This window comes from Perca flavescens, chromosome 1 (assembly GCF_004354835.1).
Source record: "Perca flavescens isolate YP-PL-M2 chromosome 1, PFLA_1.0, whole genome shotgun sequence".
Lineage (NCBI taxonomy): Eukaryota > Metazoa > Chordata > Actinopteri > Perciformes > Percidae > Perca > Perca flavescens.
Genome location: NC_041331.1, coordinates 242,547 through 261,141, shown reverse-complemented (window position 1 = coordinate 261,141; position 18,595 = coordinate 242,547). Strand labels below are relative to the sequence as shown.

Sequence of the window (18,595 nt, the reverse complement as noted above, 5' to 3'; positions counted from 1 at the left end):
CCAAAAACAAAAGTTAGTCTGTTGCCTCTCTGAGCAGATGTTGGCAAGATCCTATCACAGCACATTAAAACTTGGCGCGAACCAAACAGCATTTACATTTGCCGTACAGAGCACAATCTGCAAAAATGCTATTCACAAATCACACGGACATCAGAGACACAATATATTACAGAGAAGGAAAGATAAATTGTGACAAGAACCAAGCAGAGGAGTCTAATCACAGTCTGTAAGAACACACACTTGGAAGTGTGTAATTATAACCAAATACAGAAACCAAAAGATCTTATTACAGAGAACTGTGCCGAGTCCAAAAGCTAACTCTAGACAGAAGGAAAGTTTTCAAACCTTGGACAGATTTGGAAGAGTTGTGCAACACAGTCAATTTAGGAAATTAACTTGGAAAAATAAAAAAAAATAAAACAGAAAGAATAGCAGAAAATACATATAAATATGCTCTTGATGTTTTATAGAATCAAACTTTACATTATTGTGCAAATCCTTCAACTGGAGCAATCTGTAACATGTATACAGTAGAAGTCAAAAAAGAATTCACTGCTTATCTCCCATTCATGTGAGAAGATAGGAATGAGTGGGAGAATAAGCTGCTGTGGTTCCATAATACACATATAAAATGTTTTCTCTGTATTAACAACAGAACAGGGTGGAGGGGAACTGCATCAGTAGTACATCAGCCCTGCAGAGCTCAGCTGGAATGCCGTTCAGAACGGGGAGAGGCTCGGCACTTTGATATTGATGTCTCCGATGTTGATGTTGCGGGGAATCTCGGGCAGGTTCATGTTCTTCACGGCAGAGACGGCGCGAGCGGGGGCAGCCGATAGACCTCCCTGCCAACACAAAATAACATGGCAAACACCTTTAAAAGGTCCAGTGTGTAACGGTTTTAGGTATTTATTATCAAAACACCTTAAATCTAGAATCACTTCCACCTTTCAATACTTTTAAAAAGGAACACGCCGACTTATTGGGACTTTAGCTTATTCACCATATCCCCCAGAGTTAGACAAGTCGATACATACCCTTCTCATCTCCGTGTGTGTTGTAACTTTGTCTGACGCCCCCAGCATTAGCTTAGCCTAGCACAGATCCTGCAGGTAACTGATTCCAACTAGCCTACTGCTCCGAATAAGTGACAAAATAACGCCAACATGTTCCTATTTACATGTTGTGATTTTTATATATTATATATATATATATATATATATATATATATATATATATATATATATATATATATATATATATATATATATATGAAAATAAGTATTTGAACACCCTGCTATTTTGCAAGTTCTCCCACTTAGAAATCATGGAGGGGTCTTAAATTGTCATCGTAGGTGCATGTCCACTGTGAGAGACATAATCTAAAAAAAAAAAAATCCAGAAATCACAATGTATGATTTTGTAACTATTTATTTGTATGATACAGCTGCAAATAAGTATTTGAACACCTGAGAAAATCAATGTTAATATTTGGTACAGTAGCCTTTGTTTGCAAGTACAGAGGTCAAACGGTTCCTGTAGTTTTTCACCAGGTTTGCACACACTGCAGGAGGGATTTTGGCCCACTCCTCCACACAGATCTTCTCTAGATCAGTCAGGTTTCTGGGCTGTCGCTGAGAAACATGGAGTTTGAGCTCCCTCCAAAGATTCTCTATTGGGTTTAGGTCTGGAGACTGGCTAGGCCACGCCAGAACCTTGATATGCTTCTTACAGAGCCACTCCTTGGTTATCCTGGCTGTGTGCTTCGGCTCATTGTCATGTTGGAAGACCCAGCCTCGACCCATCTTCAATGCTCTAACTGAGGGAAGGAGGTTGTTACCCAAAATCTCGCAATACATGTCCCCGGTCATCCTCTCCTTAATACAGTACAGTCACCCTGTCCCATGTGCAGAAAAACACCCCCAAAGCATGATGCTACCACCCCCATGCTTCACAGTAGGGATGGTGTTCTTGGGATGGTACTCATCATTCTTCTTCCTCTAAACACGGTTAGTGGAATTAGGACCAAAAAGTTCTATTTTGGTGTCATCTGACCACATGACTTTCTCCCATGACTCCTCTGGATCATGCAAATAGTCATTGGCAAACTTAAGACGGGCCTTGACATGTGCTGGTTTAAGCAGGGGAGCCTTCCGTGCCATGCATGATTTCAAACCATGACGTGTTAGTGTATTACCAACAGTAACCTTGGAAACGGTGGTCCCAGCTCTTTTCAGGTCATTGACCAGATCCTCCCGTGTAGATCTGGGCTGATTTCTCACCTTTCTTAGGATCATTGAGACCCCACGAGGTGAGATCTTGCATGGAGCCCCAGTCCGAGGGAGATTGACAGTCATGTTTAGCTTCTTCCATTTTCTAATGATTGCTCCAACAGTGGACCTTTTTTCACCAAGCTGCTTGGCAATTTCCCCGTAGCCCTTTCCAGCCTTGTGGAGGTGTACAATTTTGTCTCTAGTGTCTTTGGACAGCTCTTTGGTCTTGGCCATGTTAGTAGTTGGATTCTTACTGATTGTATGGGGTGGACAGGTGTCTTTATGCAGCTAACGACCTCAAACAGGTGCATCTAATTTAGTATAATTAATGGAGTGGAGGTGGACATTTTAAAGGCAGACTAACAGGTCTTTGAGGGTCAGAATTCTAGCTGATAGACAGGTGTTCAAATACTTATTTGCAGCTGTATCATACAAATAGTTAAAAAAAATCATATATTGTGATTTCTGGATTTTGTTTTTTAGATTATGTCTCTCACAGTGGACATTCACCTACGATGACAATTTCAGGCCCCTCCATGATTTCCAAGTGGGAGAACTTGCAAAATAGCAGGGTGTTCAAATACTTATTTTCCTCACTATATATATATATATATATATATATATATATATATATATATATATATATAATAAAATATCTGTATAGTCACAGCGTGTACAAAAAACAAGGTCACATGAGACACAGCTATCTTCTAACTGTATACAGTGGGGCAAAAAAGTATTTAGTCAGCCACCAATTGTGCAAGTTCTCCCACTTTAAAAGATGAGAGAGGCCAGTAATTTTCATTATAGGTACACTTCAACTATGAGAGACAAAATGAGAAAAAAAAATCCAGAAAATCACATTGTAGGATTTTTAATGAATTTATTGGTAAATTCCTCGGTAAAATAAGTATTTGGTCACCTACAAACAAGCAAGATTTCTGGCTCTCACAGACCTGTAACTTCTTCTTTAAGAGGCTCCTGTGTCCTCCACTCGTTACCTGTATTAATGGCACCTGTTTGAACTTGTTATCAGTATAAAAGACACCTGTCCACATCCTCAAACAGTCACACTCCAAACTCCACTATGGCCAAGACCAAAGAGCTGTCAAAGTACACCAGAAACAAAATTGTAGACCTGCACCAGGCTGGGAAGACTGAATCTGCAATAGGTAAGCAGCTTGGTGTGAAGAAATCAACTGTGGGAGCAATTATTAGAAAATGGAAGACATACAAGACCACTAATAATCTCCCTCAATCTGGGGCTCCATGCAAGATCTCACCCCCTGGGGTCAAAATGATCACAAGAACGGTGAGCAAAAATCCCAGAACCACACGGGGGGACCTAGTGAATGACCCGCAGAGAGCTGAGACCAAAGTAACAAAGGCTACCATCAGTAACACACTACACTACCAGGGACTCAAATCCTGCAGTGCCAGACGTGTCCCCCTGCTTAAGCCAGTACATGTCCAGGCCCGTCTGAAGTTTGCTAGAGAGCATTTGGATGATCCAGAAGAGGACTGGGAGAATGTCAGATGAAACCAAAATAGAACTTTTGGTAAAAACTCAACTCGTCGTGTTTGGAGGAGAAAGAATACTGAGTTGCATCCAAAGAACATCATACCTTCTGTGAAGCATGGGGGTGGAAACATCATGCTTTGGGGCTGTTTTTCTGCAAAGGGACCAGGACGACTGATCTGTGTAAAGGAAAGAATGAATGGGGCCATGTATCGTGAGATTTTGAGTGAAAACCTCCTTCCATCAGCAAGGGCATTGAAGATGAAACGTGGCTGGGTCTTTCAGCATGACAATGATCCCAAACACACTGCCCGGGCAACAAAGGAGTGGCTTCGGAAGAAGCATTTCATGGTCCTGGAGTGGCCTAGCCAGTCTCCAGATCTCAACCCCATAGAAAATCTTTGGGAGTTGAAAGTCCGTGTTGCCCAGCGACAGCCCCAAAACATCACTTGTGAAGACTTACAGAAAATGTTTGACCTCTGTCATTGCCAACAAAGGGTATATAACAAAATATTGAGATTAACTTTTGTTATTGACAAAATACTTATTTTCCACCATAATTTGCAAATAAATTCATTAAAAATCCTACAATGTGATTTTCTGGATTTTATTTTCTCATTTTGTCTCTCATAGTTGAAGTGTACCTATGATGAAAATTACAGCCCTCTCTCATCTTTTTAAGTGGGAGAACTTGCACAATTGGTGGCTGACTAAATACTTTTTTTGCCCCATTGTACATACTGGGAACTATATTCTCAGAAAGGCCAAGCTGCTCTGGGCTTCTCAGGTGCTGCAAGCATATCACTCCGCCCAAGTAGCAGTGCTTGGCCTGTCTGATATTGTTCCCGGTTTGTTTACAGTTAGAAGATGGCATTGTGTCATGTGACCTTGTTATTTGTACAACCTGTGACTATACAAATCACAGCATGGAAATAGGAACATGTTGGTGTTATTTTGTCACTTATTCGGAGCAGTAGGCTAGATGGAGCCGGTTACCTGCAGGATCTGTGCTAGGCTAAGTTAATACTGGGGGCGTCAGACAGCGTTACAACACGCACAGAGATGAGAAGGGTATGTATGGACTTATCTAACTCGGGGATATGGTGAATAAGCTAAAGTCCCAATAAGTCGGCGTGTTCCTTTAAAGTCAACTCTGACTGAACAGTGTAATTGCTTTTAACTAGGTGCCCTTTACGTTGTATGTCTGTATTACCTTAAGTGCAGGGGCGGATCTACAGGGGGGCAGCTGACCCCCCACTGTAGGGCCTTGCCCCCCCAGCTGCCCCCCTAACTTTGGTGTTCAAAAAACTTTGCTTGTAAAAACAAACTGCCACTATGTGCACAGGCTTCTTAAAACATTGAAACAAACAATTATTTTATATTAATTAAAAGTAAATAATAATTGTAGATGTAATCTCAGCCCCCTGCCCCTCAAATACTTAGCTACGTCCCTGCATTAAACGTGCAGAGCGGCGTTCGCACATTCTGGCTCGCACACAGCGAGTCTGCTGCGGTGTGGTGGCCCTGCATCCCGGCAAAGACTGGAGCGACCGAGCACAAACTTGTCCTTTTTCATGAATATTTACCACCACCATCAATTCCAAGCATTCCTTTTGGCTTGAAATTTTACATTTGCATTGGCATGAACTGGGGTAGATGCTCCATATTCATGCTCCATCTTGAAATACGTTAGCTGGTAAGAGACATACTGCTCCGCCTCTCGCGTTTTTCTGTCACATTATAACCTCACAGGTGCTGCTAATGGGTATCGTAGCTTCCTGAAGAAGGAAACATGGAGGACCACACGTATTCAAAATTTCAGGAACAGGAGTCTTCGACCCAGAAAAAGGAGATTGAAAAGAGCAAGAGACTGGCTTTTTGAAGCTTGATGGTGCGAAAGAGTTGGTTGCGAATATATGATCTTAATGCTAGATGTGAGAAATTCCTACACACTGGACCTTTAAAGCCACTGTGAGTGAAATTTGTATGTGATCTTTGCAATCTCTGAAATGATTCGCATACGATTCTTTGTCTTTGGAAAAAAAACTCCTGCATGCCTACTATTTTATGAAAGTATTTAAGAACTATACGTTACCATTGCTTTTGCATGTTTTAGCCTACTTACAACATATTAAACATTCTTAACCACCAAACATGTTTAAAGTACTCCAACAGATTAAGTTTATCAGTCTTTCCAAAATTAGCATGTTTTTTTTAACCAGGTTACCATTGTTAGTTAATGTCACTACAGTAAGAACATTAGTTTGCCTGAGAGATCATGTCGCAAAACTTATGTTATGAAACCGCCTCCTTGTCAGTACTTACAAGCTAATTCAGAGATGTGGGACTTTCAGATTTGGTTGCTGGACTGCAACCTTAAAAGGAATAGTCATTTTGGGCCCCTGGTTAGCTCACCTGGTAGAGCGGGCGCTCACATAAAGAGGTTTGCTCCTCGACGCAGCGGCTGGAGGTTTGACTCCGACCTGCGGCCCTTTGCTACTGGTCATTCCCATTCTCTCTCCCCTTTCAAGTCTAAGCTGTCCTATCCAAATAAAGGCCTACAAATGCCCAAAAAAATGAAGGAAGTAATTTTGTGTCATTTTTACGCTTCAGTTTTTGTACAGATTAAACAATTGTGATACGTGTAAATTAGTGAGCTTTAGAGGTGCTGATAGGGGGGATTTCATAACGTTTGGATACAGCAAGGCTAGCTAGTTTCCAATCTTTATGCTAAGCTAAGGTAACTCATGTCCAGGTTGTAGCATCATATTTAATGTACAAACATGAGGTATAAATCCTCTCATCTATCTAAAGAAAATTTGCGTATTTCCCAACACGTTGTACTATTCCTTTAACTAAAGAAGTAATCAAATCCAGGTTTTCTTTTGATAACATTTATGTTGGACTTTTGTTTGTTTTCAGAGTTTAATTTCCCATCAACATACTGGCAGCCTATTCTCAAATTTCAGGTACATTGTAGGAACCTCCAACAGGTGCTTGAATGCATCCAAAAAGAAAAAAAAACAGGGCTCAGGGGAGGCTCTCTCTAATTATGACAGTGATGTTTTATGTTATGGATGAAAGTTTCAAGTCTGATAATAGCAAAGTAAATGGTAACTAGTGTGGCTGCTGGGGAAGCAGAAGAAACACATTCATTTATCTAAAAACGTATATAGGCACTAATGGGACGGTTCCACAGGTTGAAATCTATGGGTCAAAACATGCAAAAACACTGGCATGGTCCTTTTTTTATTAAGATTATTTTATAACAGCTGAAGACATGAAAGGGGAGAGACAGGGGGAATGACATGCAGCAAAGGGCCGCAGGTCGGAGTCAAACCCGTGGCCGCTGTGTCAAGCAGTAAACCTCTATATATGGGCGCTGCTACCAGGTGAGCTACCCAGGTGCCCAGCATGGTCCTTTAATGTAGCTAAGAGACTGACCTCTGACTTCTCCAGGCGGTTCTGCACTTCGACCTGGGCTACGATCTCATTCATGTTGGTCTCCAACACCATGCCTCCCATCACCACCTCCTGCAAGATATAATGGACCTGCAGACAGACACAGCGTCAATTCGGTCATTAGAACAGTACTCTTTGCATGCTTGCTGTGACTTCTGAATTACCTGCCAAATGCAACAGAACATTTTGAATGACATCAGATAGAAAGTTTAGATTTCAACACATCTGGCTCCTCTAAATGGCAGCCAGATGTAGGTGTTTAAAGCAGTGTGAAGTTAAGTATTTGCAACCCTGCTCATTTGCGTTTCTTTATACTAAATCATGCAGAAGGCATGCCAGAGAGAGGTACACAATCTAATGCTGGAGAGTTCAGTCCTCTCTGGAATGTAATGTCACTCCTAAATTGAGATTTGTGAATTCCTGTGGGCAGAAAATATTTCAGGAAACATGAGACTGTCTTCTATTGCAGAACTACTCTGAAGTTAAAGATGATAAACTAGAAACAGTCATGCATGGAACAGATTTGAAACCAGTAAGGTTCAGTATTCATTAGGTAACTTTTATAAGAATATTTTTTGCTGAAACTGTCACTATATCTTGACAGTAAGACATAGTAGATATCGTGACAGTTTGAGCAAATATAGCAAAAAGTTATTCTTTTATGAAGGTTACCAACTGTAGCTTTAAGCTATATTCCTAAATGTTCTCCATACAAAAAATGCACTTTATTAGTAATAGCTGCATGAAATCACAAGAGGAAAATAAATTAAAATGAATCTGTAATTTATGAATCGGTCCATGTCCGACCTGTAATATTAAGTCTGTTTAACCCTGCATGCGTGTATAAATTTAAATTTTACAATGCTATGCAGGACGGTGTTCTCCAGGTAGGAAAGCCTACTGAGAGCAAAAGGTTTTCTTCTAGTAGAAATATTTTCAAGTTACATCTTGGGAACATTCCTCAGGCCAAACCCCAGTGCGCCACATGACATCAATTTCCTGCTGGGAAAATTCAATCAAGATGGCCGTAGATGTGTGTGATTAGTCTCCAGCAACACGTCTAACTCAGATCCAGGCAGAGAACAGGAAGCCTTGTTGTAGTCTTCTAAATGAGCATGTACACAGTTCAAATGTAATTCCTTAAAACTACCATTCCCCCCAACTCCCTTCCCCCCATCATCCCTTTCAAAACAAAATGCTGCACTGACGATTCTCTCACTTCTGAAAGGACAATGTCAAGACGAGGAGGAATTTCAAACCAGTAGAATTACTTTCTCAGAAGCTACTGTAAAGTGTGAGGAGCCCATTTTGATGAACAGCATTACTCAAAATGCTGGGTCCACACGCCACAAGGAACTGGATACATTACAACCACACAGCTGTTCCTGCTAAGCAGATGGCTGAGTAGAAAACATGACTACACACATGACTACACTACACATTACCTCGGGGTAATGTCTCTCTACAGCTCATTCCCCTCCTTTGAACCTTTTATTGAATATGAAAAACAAAACCATTAATAACAAACTGTATCGGAGTTGGCACACATACAGTAATTATAATTGAGTAAATGGAGTATTTTGATGAAAATAACAGACTTTGTGTGCGTGTGCAATACATAGTTTTAAAAATCGTTCTAACTCCAGTAACTATAACGACAACAACAGTGGCGAACAATATCGTTGGGATCACTTTCAGAGTGATTTGATGAACAATAGAAACACTGACAGCCAATCAAAATCCATCTGAGTTTACAACACGGCACGTGTCACAGAAACTACTGTGAGGGAATCGTGTTTTGGATGTTACGGTTATACTGTGGGTGATGTGTCTGGTTTTTGTTCCGGTGCTCTGCACAGATGTGACACCCACCCGTCTGCTCTGGAGCTCTGTGCGCCGATGTTGCCTGGAGGAGGCCGCCGGTATATAAAATGTACCCGTATTAAAGAATATGTAGGATATTATACCACAGACACTATGTTGCAACCTCTGCTGTATTAGTGTATTATGTAATACTATCAGCTGGAGCGTTCAATGTGTGATTGACACCACTGTTCAGCAGTGTAGACGCTCACACAGTTATAGTTATAGTTACTGTTCTTGGTGTGGATGGCCCATAATTACCTCAGGTTATGGTTCTTTTCCATTACATGGTACCTACTCGCCTCGACTCTACTCTACTTTTTTCCATTACGAAAAAAAGTACCTGGTACCTGCTAACAGGTACTTTTTTTAGTACCTCCTCAGTCGAGGTTCTAAGCGAGCTGAGGCGAGCCGAGAAGGTGACGTGAATTCCTGCAGGCTGCTGATTGGTCGGAAAGAATCGTCACTGATCACTGCATTGCTAGCGACAGACGGCATTTTTAAATAGTTTAGCCAGCGGTGTTTTTTTTTGCTGCCGGAGGCTCCACGCAGAGCTTTCTCCGTAGCATACAAGTGGCCTGATTGTTATACTTGTGCGCTGGTGTGTGTGTCGAGTCGCCGTGTGTGTGTGGGGAGCTGGTGAGCGAGGGAGAAGTGAGAGAGTGATGGCGATTAGCTTGGCAGCGAGTAGTAACTCTAGAGTCATATAGTGAGAGAAACAAAGTGTCTCCCTGTTATTTCTGACCACGGTGGGAAATCTGGAGCAGGAAAAGTTAACTATCTTGTTGATTTCATGTTGTTTACGGAGAAGGAGAACCAGGAAATGAGTCGGGGGAAATGCAACACTACCAAGCCACGCCCACGGCAGTCGCTATGACGACCAGCCATGCTGAGGCAATACTAAAATCTGCAATGGAAAAGGGACGCACAGTGCGCCGAGTCGAGCAGGTACCACGTAATGGAAAAACGCCATTATATGTTTCAAACTACAACATTGTGCCAATGTGCTTTGGCATACCCAATTCACTTGCATAAAACACACCCAAATATAGTGGCAGAGAAAAAGATTTCAAATGTAGAAGTTGACCTTCTGCCTTTAACTTACCTAATTTACTTCCTTACTTTTATTTTGAACTCTACATTGACAGGCAATTTAAGATCTCATGGGAGAGCTGTTAGAGATTTGTTGTCCCTCAGGTTAAAAATCAACAGTAAAGGTTGTTCCGACACTGGAAAGGGGCATAATTGCAAGAGTAGGTCATTCTGTGCTGCTAATCTATGTCTAAGTCAAAGCTACTGCTATGCCTCTGAGCACAACGTGGAGGCACCAACAGTAGCAAAAACACTTGTAGGTAACCATGATAGAAAAGGCTCCCCTGTTCCCCACTCACCTTGTCCATGTGGAATATGAGGTCCAGTTCACAGACGTTTTCAAAGCATTTATCCAGCGTTTCCACAAACACCTAAAACAAAGAAGGTTTTTGGACAGTTAAAGATCTCATGTAGTAGAGTAAACATTTCAGATGTTATCAGGAAGAGAAATATTTTAAAGATTATATTTTGAGATTTCGATTATATTGGAGGGTGGGATAAATTCTAGACATCCTCTGGGATTTGTATTATCGTCAATAAATGAACACAGTTCAGAAGTCTGCTGAATAAGTAAGAAGTAATAATAATAATAATAATAATAATAATAATAATAATAATAATAATAATAAGTAAGTAAAGTCAGTAGTTGGCCTCATACTAAACATTTTCTAAACTACAAAAACGGTGATTGGTTTTAGATATAATACCAATATTGATAATTACCCGACAATAGGGTGTTGTGCTGATAAATATCTGATATCAGTGATCAGTGGAAGCACTGAGCAGGTCAACTAACTCACTTCCGATCCGAAATTATTTCTTAACTTTTTAGGGCACTACTGTAGCTGTGAATGAACTATATCGCTTATGTGCTATCACAAGTGAAACAATATTTCCCCACATGGACATCTTTATTGTCCCTGTGGGAAAATCTTTATTATTATTGTATTGTTTACTGTCTCTATCTTATAAGATTTATACTGAAATCAACAGTAGAGTATGTTTTATTTCATAGATTTTCGGCATTAAAAACAACCAGTAAGTAGGCAAGGGGTCGGTTTCCCAAAATTAATCAAATACGGCATAATGTAATGGAAAGGAGCTTCAAAAGGAGCTTTGTTAAGTAGCTCAAGTTTGGACCATTATATGAGCAAACAGAAGGTGATGTTTGATTTTACTTCCAAAACCCTCACATTAAATGTGTCTATACAAAACAATGAAATAAAGCAGATGCTGACCTGGATCAGGTCCAGGATGCCGAGCTCACTCTCCGACGAGTCCACACAGAAGACAAAGTAGAGGGTCGCGTAGTGCCGGTAAATCAGCTTGTAGTCAGAGCCACCAATGAGACTGCAACAATTTGGTATGTGAATAAGTTGATTAGAGCAGGGGTCTCCAACACTGTTTAGGCCAAAGACCCCTTAGCTAAAAGAGAGACAGAATAAGGACCCCCTACTACATCTACTGTATAAAATTAAGTTGCATTAAACTGGGACACATGGATGAAAATAGGCCAGTTTATGTTGGCTATTAAAATGTTAGATTCATGTTAATGGATATTTTCAGACATGCAAAAAATGTAAATTTGGCAGCCCCCCTGCACTAACTCTCAAGAACCCCTAAGGGTCAAGGACCCCCTGTTGAATATCTCTGGATAAGAGAAATGAAAAGAAGGTACTGAGACCAGGTCTACTTGAGTGAGTTTGCCTCCATCTAATGGTTAAAGTCATGCTACTGCAGCTGCAGTCAGCCACGTGATGTCAGCTTCTGTAGTGACCATAGACTGTAGAATATGAATGGACAGAGCATGTGTGATGTCACCCATTGGTTTGTGGAGATCTGCTGAGTCGTTGAGTTTGCCGTTACAGAAAAAAATGAAACGTTATTCTTTTTCATTATTCTATAAAAATGAAAACATCAGTCTGTGTTGCAGAAGACTTAAAACTAGCGATTGAGACCATACACTCATTATGAAAATGTTTACTGAGGTAATAAATTAAGTGAGAAGTGGGTCACTTTCTCATAAGCCCCTGACACACCAACCCGATAATCGGCCGTCGGACAGTCTGGCGAGATTGGTGACTGGAGTCTGTTCAGTGTGTTCCGTGCCGTCGTCAGTCGGAGGAGCAGTCGGCCTTCATTTTGGCAGGCCTGACTTGATAGGTCGGAGGGCGGGCAGTCAGACTCACTCAACCAATCTGATTGGTGGAGTGCTAACCCGGAAATAATGAGCGGATGAGCGAACGCCTCTCAAAATCTGACGAAAATCTTTTAAACTGACCTTTGTCGATCTGAAATGAAGACAGATTCAGCAACTGCACGGCCTATTTCTCTCTTAAAGGTCCCATGACATTTTGTATAGACCTTAGTGGTCCCCTAATACTGTATCTGAAGTCTCTTTTATATAGACCTTAGTGGTCCCCTAATACTGTATCTGAAGTCTCTTTTATATAGACCTTAGTGGTCCCCTAATACTGTATCTGAAGTCTCTTTTATATAGACCTTAGTGGTCCCCTAATACTGTATCCCCCTTAATACTGTATCTGAAGTCTCTTTTATATAGACCTTAGTGGTCCCCTAATACTGTATCTGAAGTCTCTTTTATATAGACCTTAGTGGTCCCCTAATACTGTATCTGAAGTCTCTTTTATATAGACCTTAGTGGTCCCCTAATACTGTATCTGAAGTCTCTTTTATATAGACCTTAGTGGTCCCCTAATACTGTATCTGAAGTCTCTTTTATATAGACCTTAGTGGTCCCCTAATACTGTATCTGAAGTCTCTTTCCCGAAATTCAGCCTTGGTGCAGAATTACAGCCACTAGAGCCAGTCCCACAATGAGCTTTCCTTAGGATGTGCCATTTCTGTGACTGTAGCTATTGAGAAGGAGGGGGGGGGGGCAAGCATCTCAGCATCTCCACCCACGGCTTGAGAACTACCTTACTATAACGGTGCCTGACATTTATTGTTAAAAATGGGGGGAATTCCCCCTTTAAATGCTTTACATTGGGGGCATTTATACACTTTCAGGTAAGTTCAACGGATCACAAAACTCACGGTTTGGATCACGGTTTTGAGTCACGGATTGGATAAATTTTCGGATCAACAAATTCAAGCAGTCAGATATTTATGAACTCCCTTTTTACTGTATCTGCTCTTATAAAAAGACACTTCCTGAATGTAGCCAAGTCTGAACACGGCAGACAAAAGGCAAAAACAGAAGTGGCCTTGACCAACTGCCACTTTGCTCGTTTGAAAGCCATGATGTCTCTCTCTCATGGGTGGGCCAAATTCTCTGGGTGGGCAAAGCAGAGAAAGGGGAGGTAACCTTTCCCCTTATGACCTCATAAGGAGAAGATTCCAGATCGGCCCATCTGAGCTTTCATTTTCTCAAAGGCAGAGCAGGATACCCAGGGCTCGGTTTACACCTATCACCATTTCTAGCCACTGGGGGACCATAGGCAGGCTGGGGGAACTCATATTAATGTTAAAAAACCTCATAAAGTGAAATTTTCATGCAATGGGACCTTTAAAATGTTTTCAGAAACACGTTTCAGTGAACTACTTTCGTAAAATACGAGATTGGCTGGAGAAGCCAGACCCAAGTGACACGTTTGTCATTTTTTGTATTACATCTTGTTCAAGACGACATCTCTTTGGTGTGTTCTGAGGCACTTTTTGGACCTCAGGGAGCCGACTGATCAGTCCGACTGGCTTTTCTGCTGACGGTCAGCCGTCAGGTTGGTGTGTCAGGGGCTATAGACTTCTATAGAAACCAACCTCCTTTTGCAACTGCACGCGCCGCCCCCTGCTGGAATTCAGATAGAATGCAGCTTTAAGGCACTTCCGCATTTGCAGCTGCTTTGTCCATTAATATTTTACAGTCTATGGTAGTAGTGACCCATCAAACCAAATAGAGAAAACCTACAAATGTGGCCCAGGGCGTTAAGTAGTGAGTCTCAAAGTGTTGTCAAAATGTCATGCCTTGTAGTCTCTACTAGGGCTGCCACCTCTTAGTCGATTAGTCGACTAATCAGTCGTTTTGGTCTTAGTCGACTAAGATTTCTTTAGTCGACTAGTCATTTTTTATGCTTATTCATGCTTAATTACTTATTATTTCCAAGAACCTTCTGAGCACATTTATGGTAAACACAGGAGTTAAAGTGGTGCTTTTGCAGGATTAATTGTGGAGAAACTCAGTTTTACAGATGGTTAATTAACTACATTTATATTGTGCTTTTCTAGTCTTAACCACCTCTCAAAGCGCACAGCTCTGTCAATTAAATCCACTAATCGATTAGTCGACAAAATCCTATAAGTGTTAGTCGACTAAGAATTTCTTTAGTCGAGGACAGCCCTAGTCTCTACCAGCACAAACTTAAAAGTCTCCAAATGTATATAATCTCATGTTTAACTGTCACACTACCTCAGTCTTCTTAGCAATAAACAAATCCCAACATAAACAAAAATAGTACAGCTGCAGCAGCTTTTCTCATAGTAGTGCATCTATTTTTAGATGTACATGTATTATCAATACATGCTTAATTATTCAACATGTGAGTTTGGTACATAATCCTAGCAAACAGCAATACTCGCCTTCCACCCTCCAAGAAGTTGCAGACGTTGTCGTCTCTTTTAGAAACCAAGTGAAAAGTCTCCCGAATGATCTGCTGCTGCATGTCCTCCGCCTGCAAGGTAACCATGGGAACACGTTCCACTGGGTATCAAGCGCAAACCATTCTGGGAAATGTAGTCTGTTTGGTTGGCGTGCTTTCATTCTTAACATTTAGCTGGCTGATGTAGTACTAAAAGCGCAAAATTAAAAAAATAAATTAAAATATGTTGTAAAGAGAGATGCTGCCTATTCGGCAAAGGAAGGAACTGAAAGTAACAAGTTACATTGCATAAGTTACATTACATTACAATATTGCAAGCTAGCATCAGCTAACGTTATGTGTAAGTTGTTTATGTTGTCTTAGTTCATGACACACACACACACACACACACACACACACACACACACACACACACACACACACACACACATATATATATATATATATCGAGGTCTAGGTAACTATGTGGTGTTAATCCCTAGCTAGCTAAACAAGAGTGAACAATGCTAGCTAATGTTTTGAATAACAACCCCAAAATACTTACAAAATACTGATAGAATCTGATCAGCCGCGGTTTTCCGTGGTTGTTAAATATCAAGATGGCTTTAATCATGACCGTTCTTTGGTGTTGTCAAATGACAATATACAGTAATAATAAAATTATTAAGGTTTTGACTGTTTAGATGACGTTAGTTAGAGTGCTAAACGGCCTCTCAGCTAGCTGCCGGATGAGTTAATTGGCTACATCCGGTTGCGTCTCCTTCTTCTTCTTTTGGCTTTCCGGCAGACTAGATGCCTCGTGGCATATTGCTGCCTCCCACAGGACATTTTATGCACCATTCAAAAGTATTCTCAGCTTCAGTAGAGTAGTCCTGTCCAAGGGGGTAAGCTTCGCTTCAGAACGCGAACCTCCGATGGCGCCATTTTGCTACGAAGCGATCATCTCTTGTTAGCATTACACTGACCGCCATTTTTTTTTACGTCACTTGACTGCGAATAACTTTACATCTGAAGCGTTTAAAAACTCTATTTGTCCATTGTTTATTTCTAAAGAAACACGACAATGTATAAAAGGCTCCATTACCTTGTATCTCACGTTATGGCTCCGTAGCAGACGCTTTTATAAAAATAAGCTAACGATTGTGTCATAACCACGAGACTTACTGTCGCATAGTAGAGGAATTACCGTAAAGTACAGGAGAAGCTCGCAGGCAGTTTCGACTTATATTAGATGTTTAGGTTTAATTACTAATGTTAACTAGCATGTTAGTTAGCAATAATTAGCCTGTGCTTATGTTATCTCCTTACATACTTGACTACTGTAACGGTGTCTTTACAGGTCTCCCTAAAAAATCAATCAGACAGCTGCAGCTGATTCAGAACGCTGCTGCTCGAGTCCTCACTAAAACCAAGAAAGTGGATCACATCACTCCAGTACTGAAGTCTCTACACTGGCTTCCAGTGCCTCAAAGAATTGATTTCAAAATACTTTTACTGGTTTATAAATCACTTAACGGTTTAGGGCCAAAATACATTTCTGATCTGCTACTACACTATGAGCCACCCAGACCTCTCAGGTGGTCTGGGACAGGTCTACTTGTTGTCCCCAGAGTCAGAACTAAACAGGGGGAAGCAGCGTTCAGTTTTTATGCTCCACATATCTGGAACAAACTCCCAGAAACCTGTAGGTCCGCTGCAACTCTCAGTTCTTTTAAATCTAAGCTAAAGACCTATCTTTTTGATGTTGCTTTTCTTTAAATAATCTATTTTATTAACTTTAATTTCTTATACTGCACTGTAACTTTTATTCTTATACTGCACTATCAATTTTATTCTTGTCTTTTAATGTTTTTAATTTGTTTATTATTGTTTTTTAATTGTTTTCTAACTGCTCTTTAATGTTTTATGTAAAGCACTTTGAATTGCCCTGTTGCTGAAATGTGCTATATAAATAAAGCTGCCTTGCCTTGCCTTACATATACCTACACTCTCCGTCTCTGTAAGATTGGAAATGATTGAGATTTCTCTCGGCACAGCTACCAGAAGACTTACAACTTTCAGACACGTTGCTCACGTTGTCTGTCAGTTGGAGGCTGCGCAGTAAAGCAAGAGATCACCTGAAAAGTGCTTCTAATAGCCTTCACTGGTCTCCGTCCAGAGCAACGGGGTCTATTGGTCCATTATATATATGTCAATGGTCCTGTCGCAGAGATGTAATCCATGACGGCTTCCACTATCTCACATTTATATTCAGGGGGATTTAATAAGTCTCTCAATGTCATGTGCTGTATTCCTATGTGATATAGCGCAGTGGACAACTGTCCTCTTTCATCTTTGTACCGAAGACAGTCCAAAAGTACATGTTGCACAGTTTTTTTTTGTTTGCAGGTTCCACACAATCCATCTTCATGCTTGCCCATCTTTGCCAGATCCCATGCAAGACCACAATGGCCGAGTCTAAGCCTTGTCATTATGACGGAGTGTCTTCTTCCTTTACCCAAATAACTTTGCTCTGCCGGTACCTTATCTTGAATTGAAAAATAATGACGGGCCCTCTTTTCCTTTTCCCACTTCCTCTGCCACACTGCTATAGAATTTTTCTTAATGACAGACCGGCACTCAGATATCCCAACACATACCCTCAACTCAATTTCTCTTTTCATTGCCATTTTAGCTGCCTTATCTGCCGTCTCAATTCCCTCTACCCCAACATGAGCAGGCACCCACAGAAATCCCACCAATCCTCCAGCCTTCTCGATCTTATACAATAGAGCCATCACTTCCATAACCAGGTCTGGCCTGGCTCCCCACTTGCTTCCTATCAGGGTTTTTAAAACTGAAGCCGAATCTGAACATATGACTGCTCTCCTTGGCAGCACTTCCTCCACCCACTGTAGTGCCCAAATAAGCTCTGTTGTATAAACCGATACCCCCTCAGACAGTCGTTTGAGCTGTACAATTCCTAGTTGAGGAATATAAAAAGCAAAGCCAGACTTCCCAGTTTGTGGATCTTGAGATCCATCTGTGTAAATCTGAAGATAAGACTCCCAATGCTCACCCAGCCTTTGTTTAACCAACCCCAGACATAAACCACCTTCAAGATGTTTTAAATTTTCCAATATACTGAAGTCTATGTCTGGGGTGGGCAGCATCCATGGCGGTATAACTGCCCAGTACACCTGCGGGGCCACACCTGCCTCTCCCAGTCCCAGTTTCTCCACCTTTTTGCTGATGTTAAATAAAAAACTTTCTTTCTTCCTTTTCTCTGCTGCCCATTCCCAAGCATTATTCAGAACTGATTTTGTTGGGTGCTCTTCTTTGTATCCCCACAATTTAACAACATACTGCATTGCCAGTTTCTCTCGTCGAATTAACAATGGCATCTCCCCCATCTCAACCAGTAAAGCTGGAACTGGGGTTGTACGAAGGGCCCCACAACATATCCTCAGAGCCTTGGCCTGTATTACATCCAGTTTCTTTAAGTGTGATTCAGCTGCTGTTCCATAACATATACAACCATAGTCTAGTCTTGACCTTATCATTGCTCTGTAAATCATTAGTAGTGACTCCCTGTCAGCACCGCATGTACTACCTGAGAGGGAACGCATAATATTTATCACTTTCTCACACTTATTAATAACATTATTAATCTGTATTCCCCATGTTAGTCTCTCATCAAAGTGCACACCCAAGAATTTGAAATCTTTAACCCTTTCAATTGCTTGTCCATACATAAACAAACCATTACATTCACTTTTCTTGTTGCCAAA

At 41.0% G+C, this 18,595-nt stretch overlaps 1 protein-coding gene across 1 annotated transcript; it reads right to left on the bottom strand.

Annotated features, from left to right (window-relative positions):
- Nucleotides 1-399: 399 nt before the first annotated feature.
- On the bottom strand, nt 400-15,759 carry ap3s2 (adaptor related protein complex 3 subunit sigma 2). The gene is made up of 6 exons (XM_028585269.1): nt 15,370-15,759; nt 14,806-14,897; nt 11,448-11,559; nt 10,509-10,580; nt 7,237-7,344; nt 400-845 (listed from the first exon to the last, which is right to left on the bottom strand). Exons 1-6 carry the CDS (start codon nt 15,436-15,438, stop codon nt 720-722), a joined length of 579 nt encoding a protein of 192 aa, XP_028441070.1. The 5' UTR covers nt 15,439-15,759; the 3' UTR covers nt 400-719.
- Between the last annotated feature and the right edge of the window lie 2,836 nt (nt 15,760-18,595).

Bases quoted from the DNA above. Each gene is read 5' to 3' on its own strand.
- ap3s2 (XM_028585269.1), bottom strand. From the start codon at position 15,438: ATGATTAAAGCCATCTTGATATTTAACAACCACGGAAAACCGCGGCTG. The intron at 14,898-15,369 runs GTAAGTATTTTG...GTTACCTTGCAG, and splicing joins TCAGATTCTATCAGTATTTT to GCGGAGGACATGCAGCAGCA. The intron at 11,560-14,805 runs GCGAGTATTGCT...AAATTGTTGCAG, and splicing joins AACTTCTTGGAGGGTGGAAG to TCTCATTGGTGGCTCTGACT.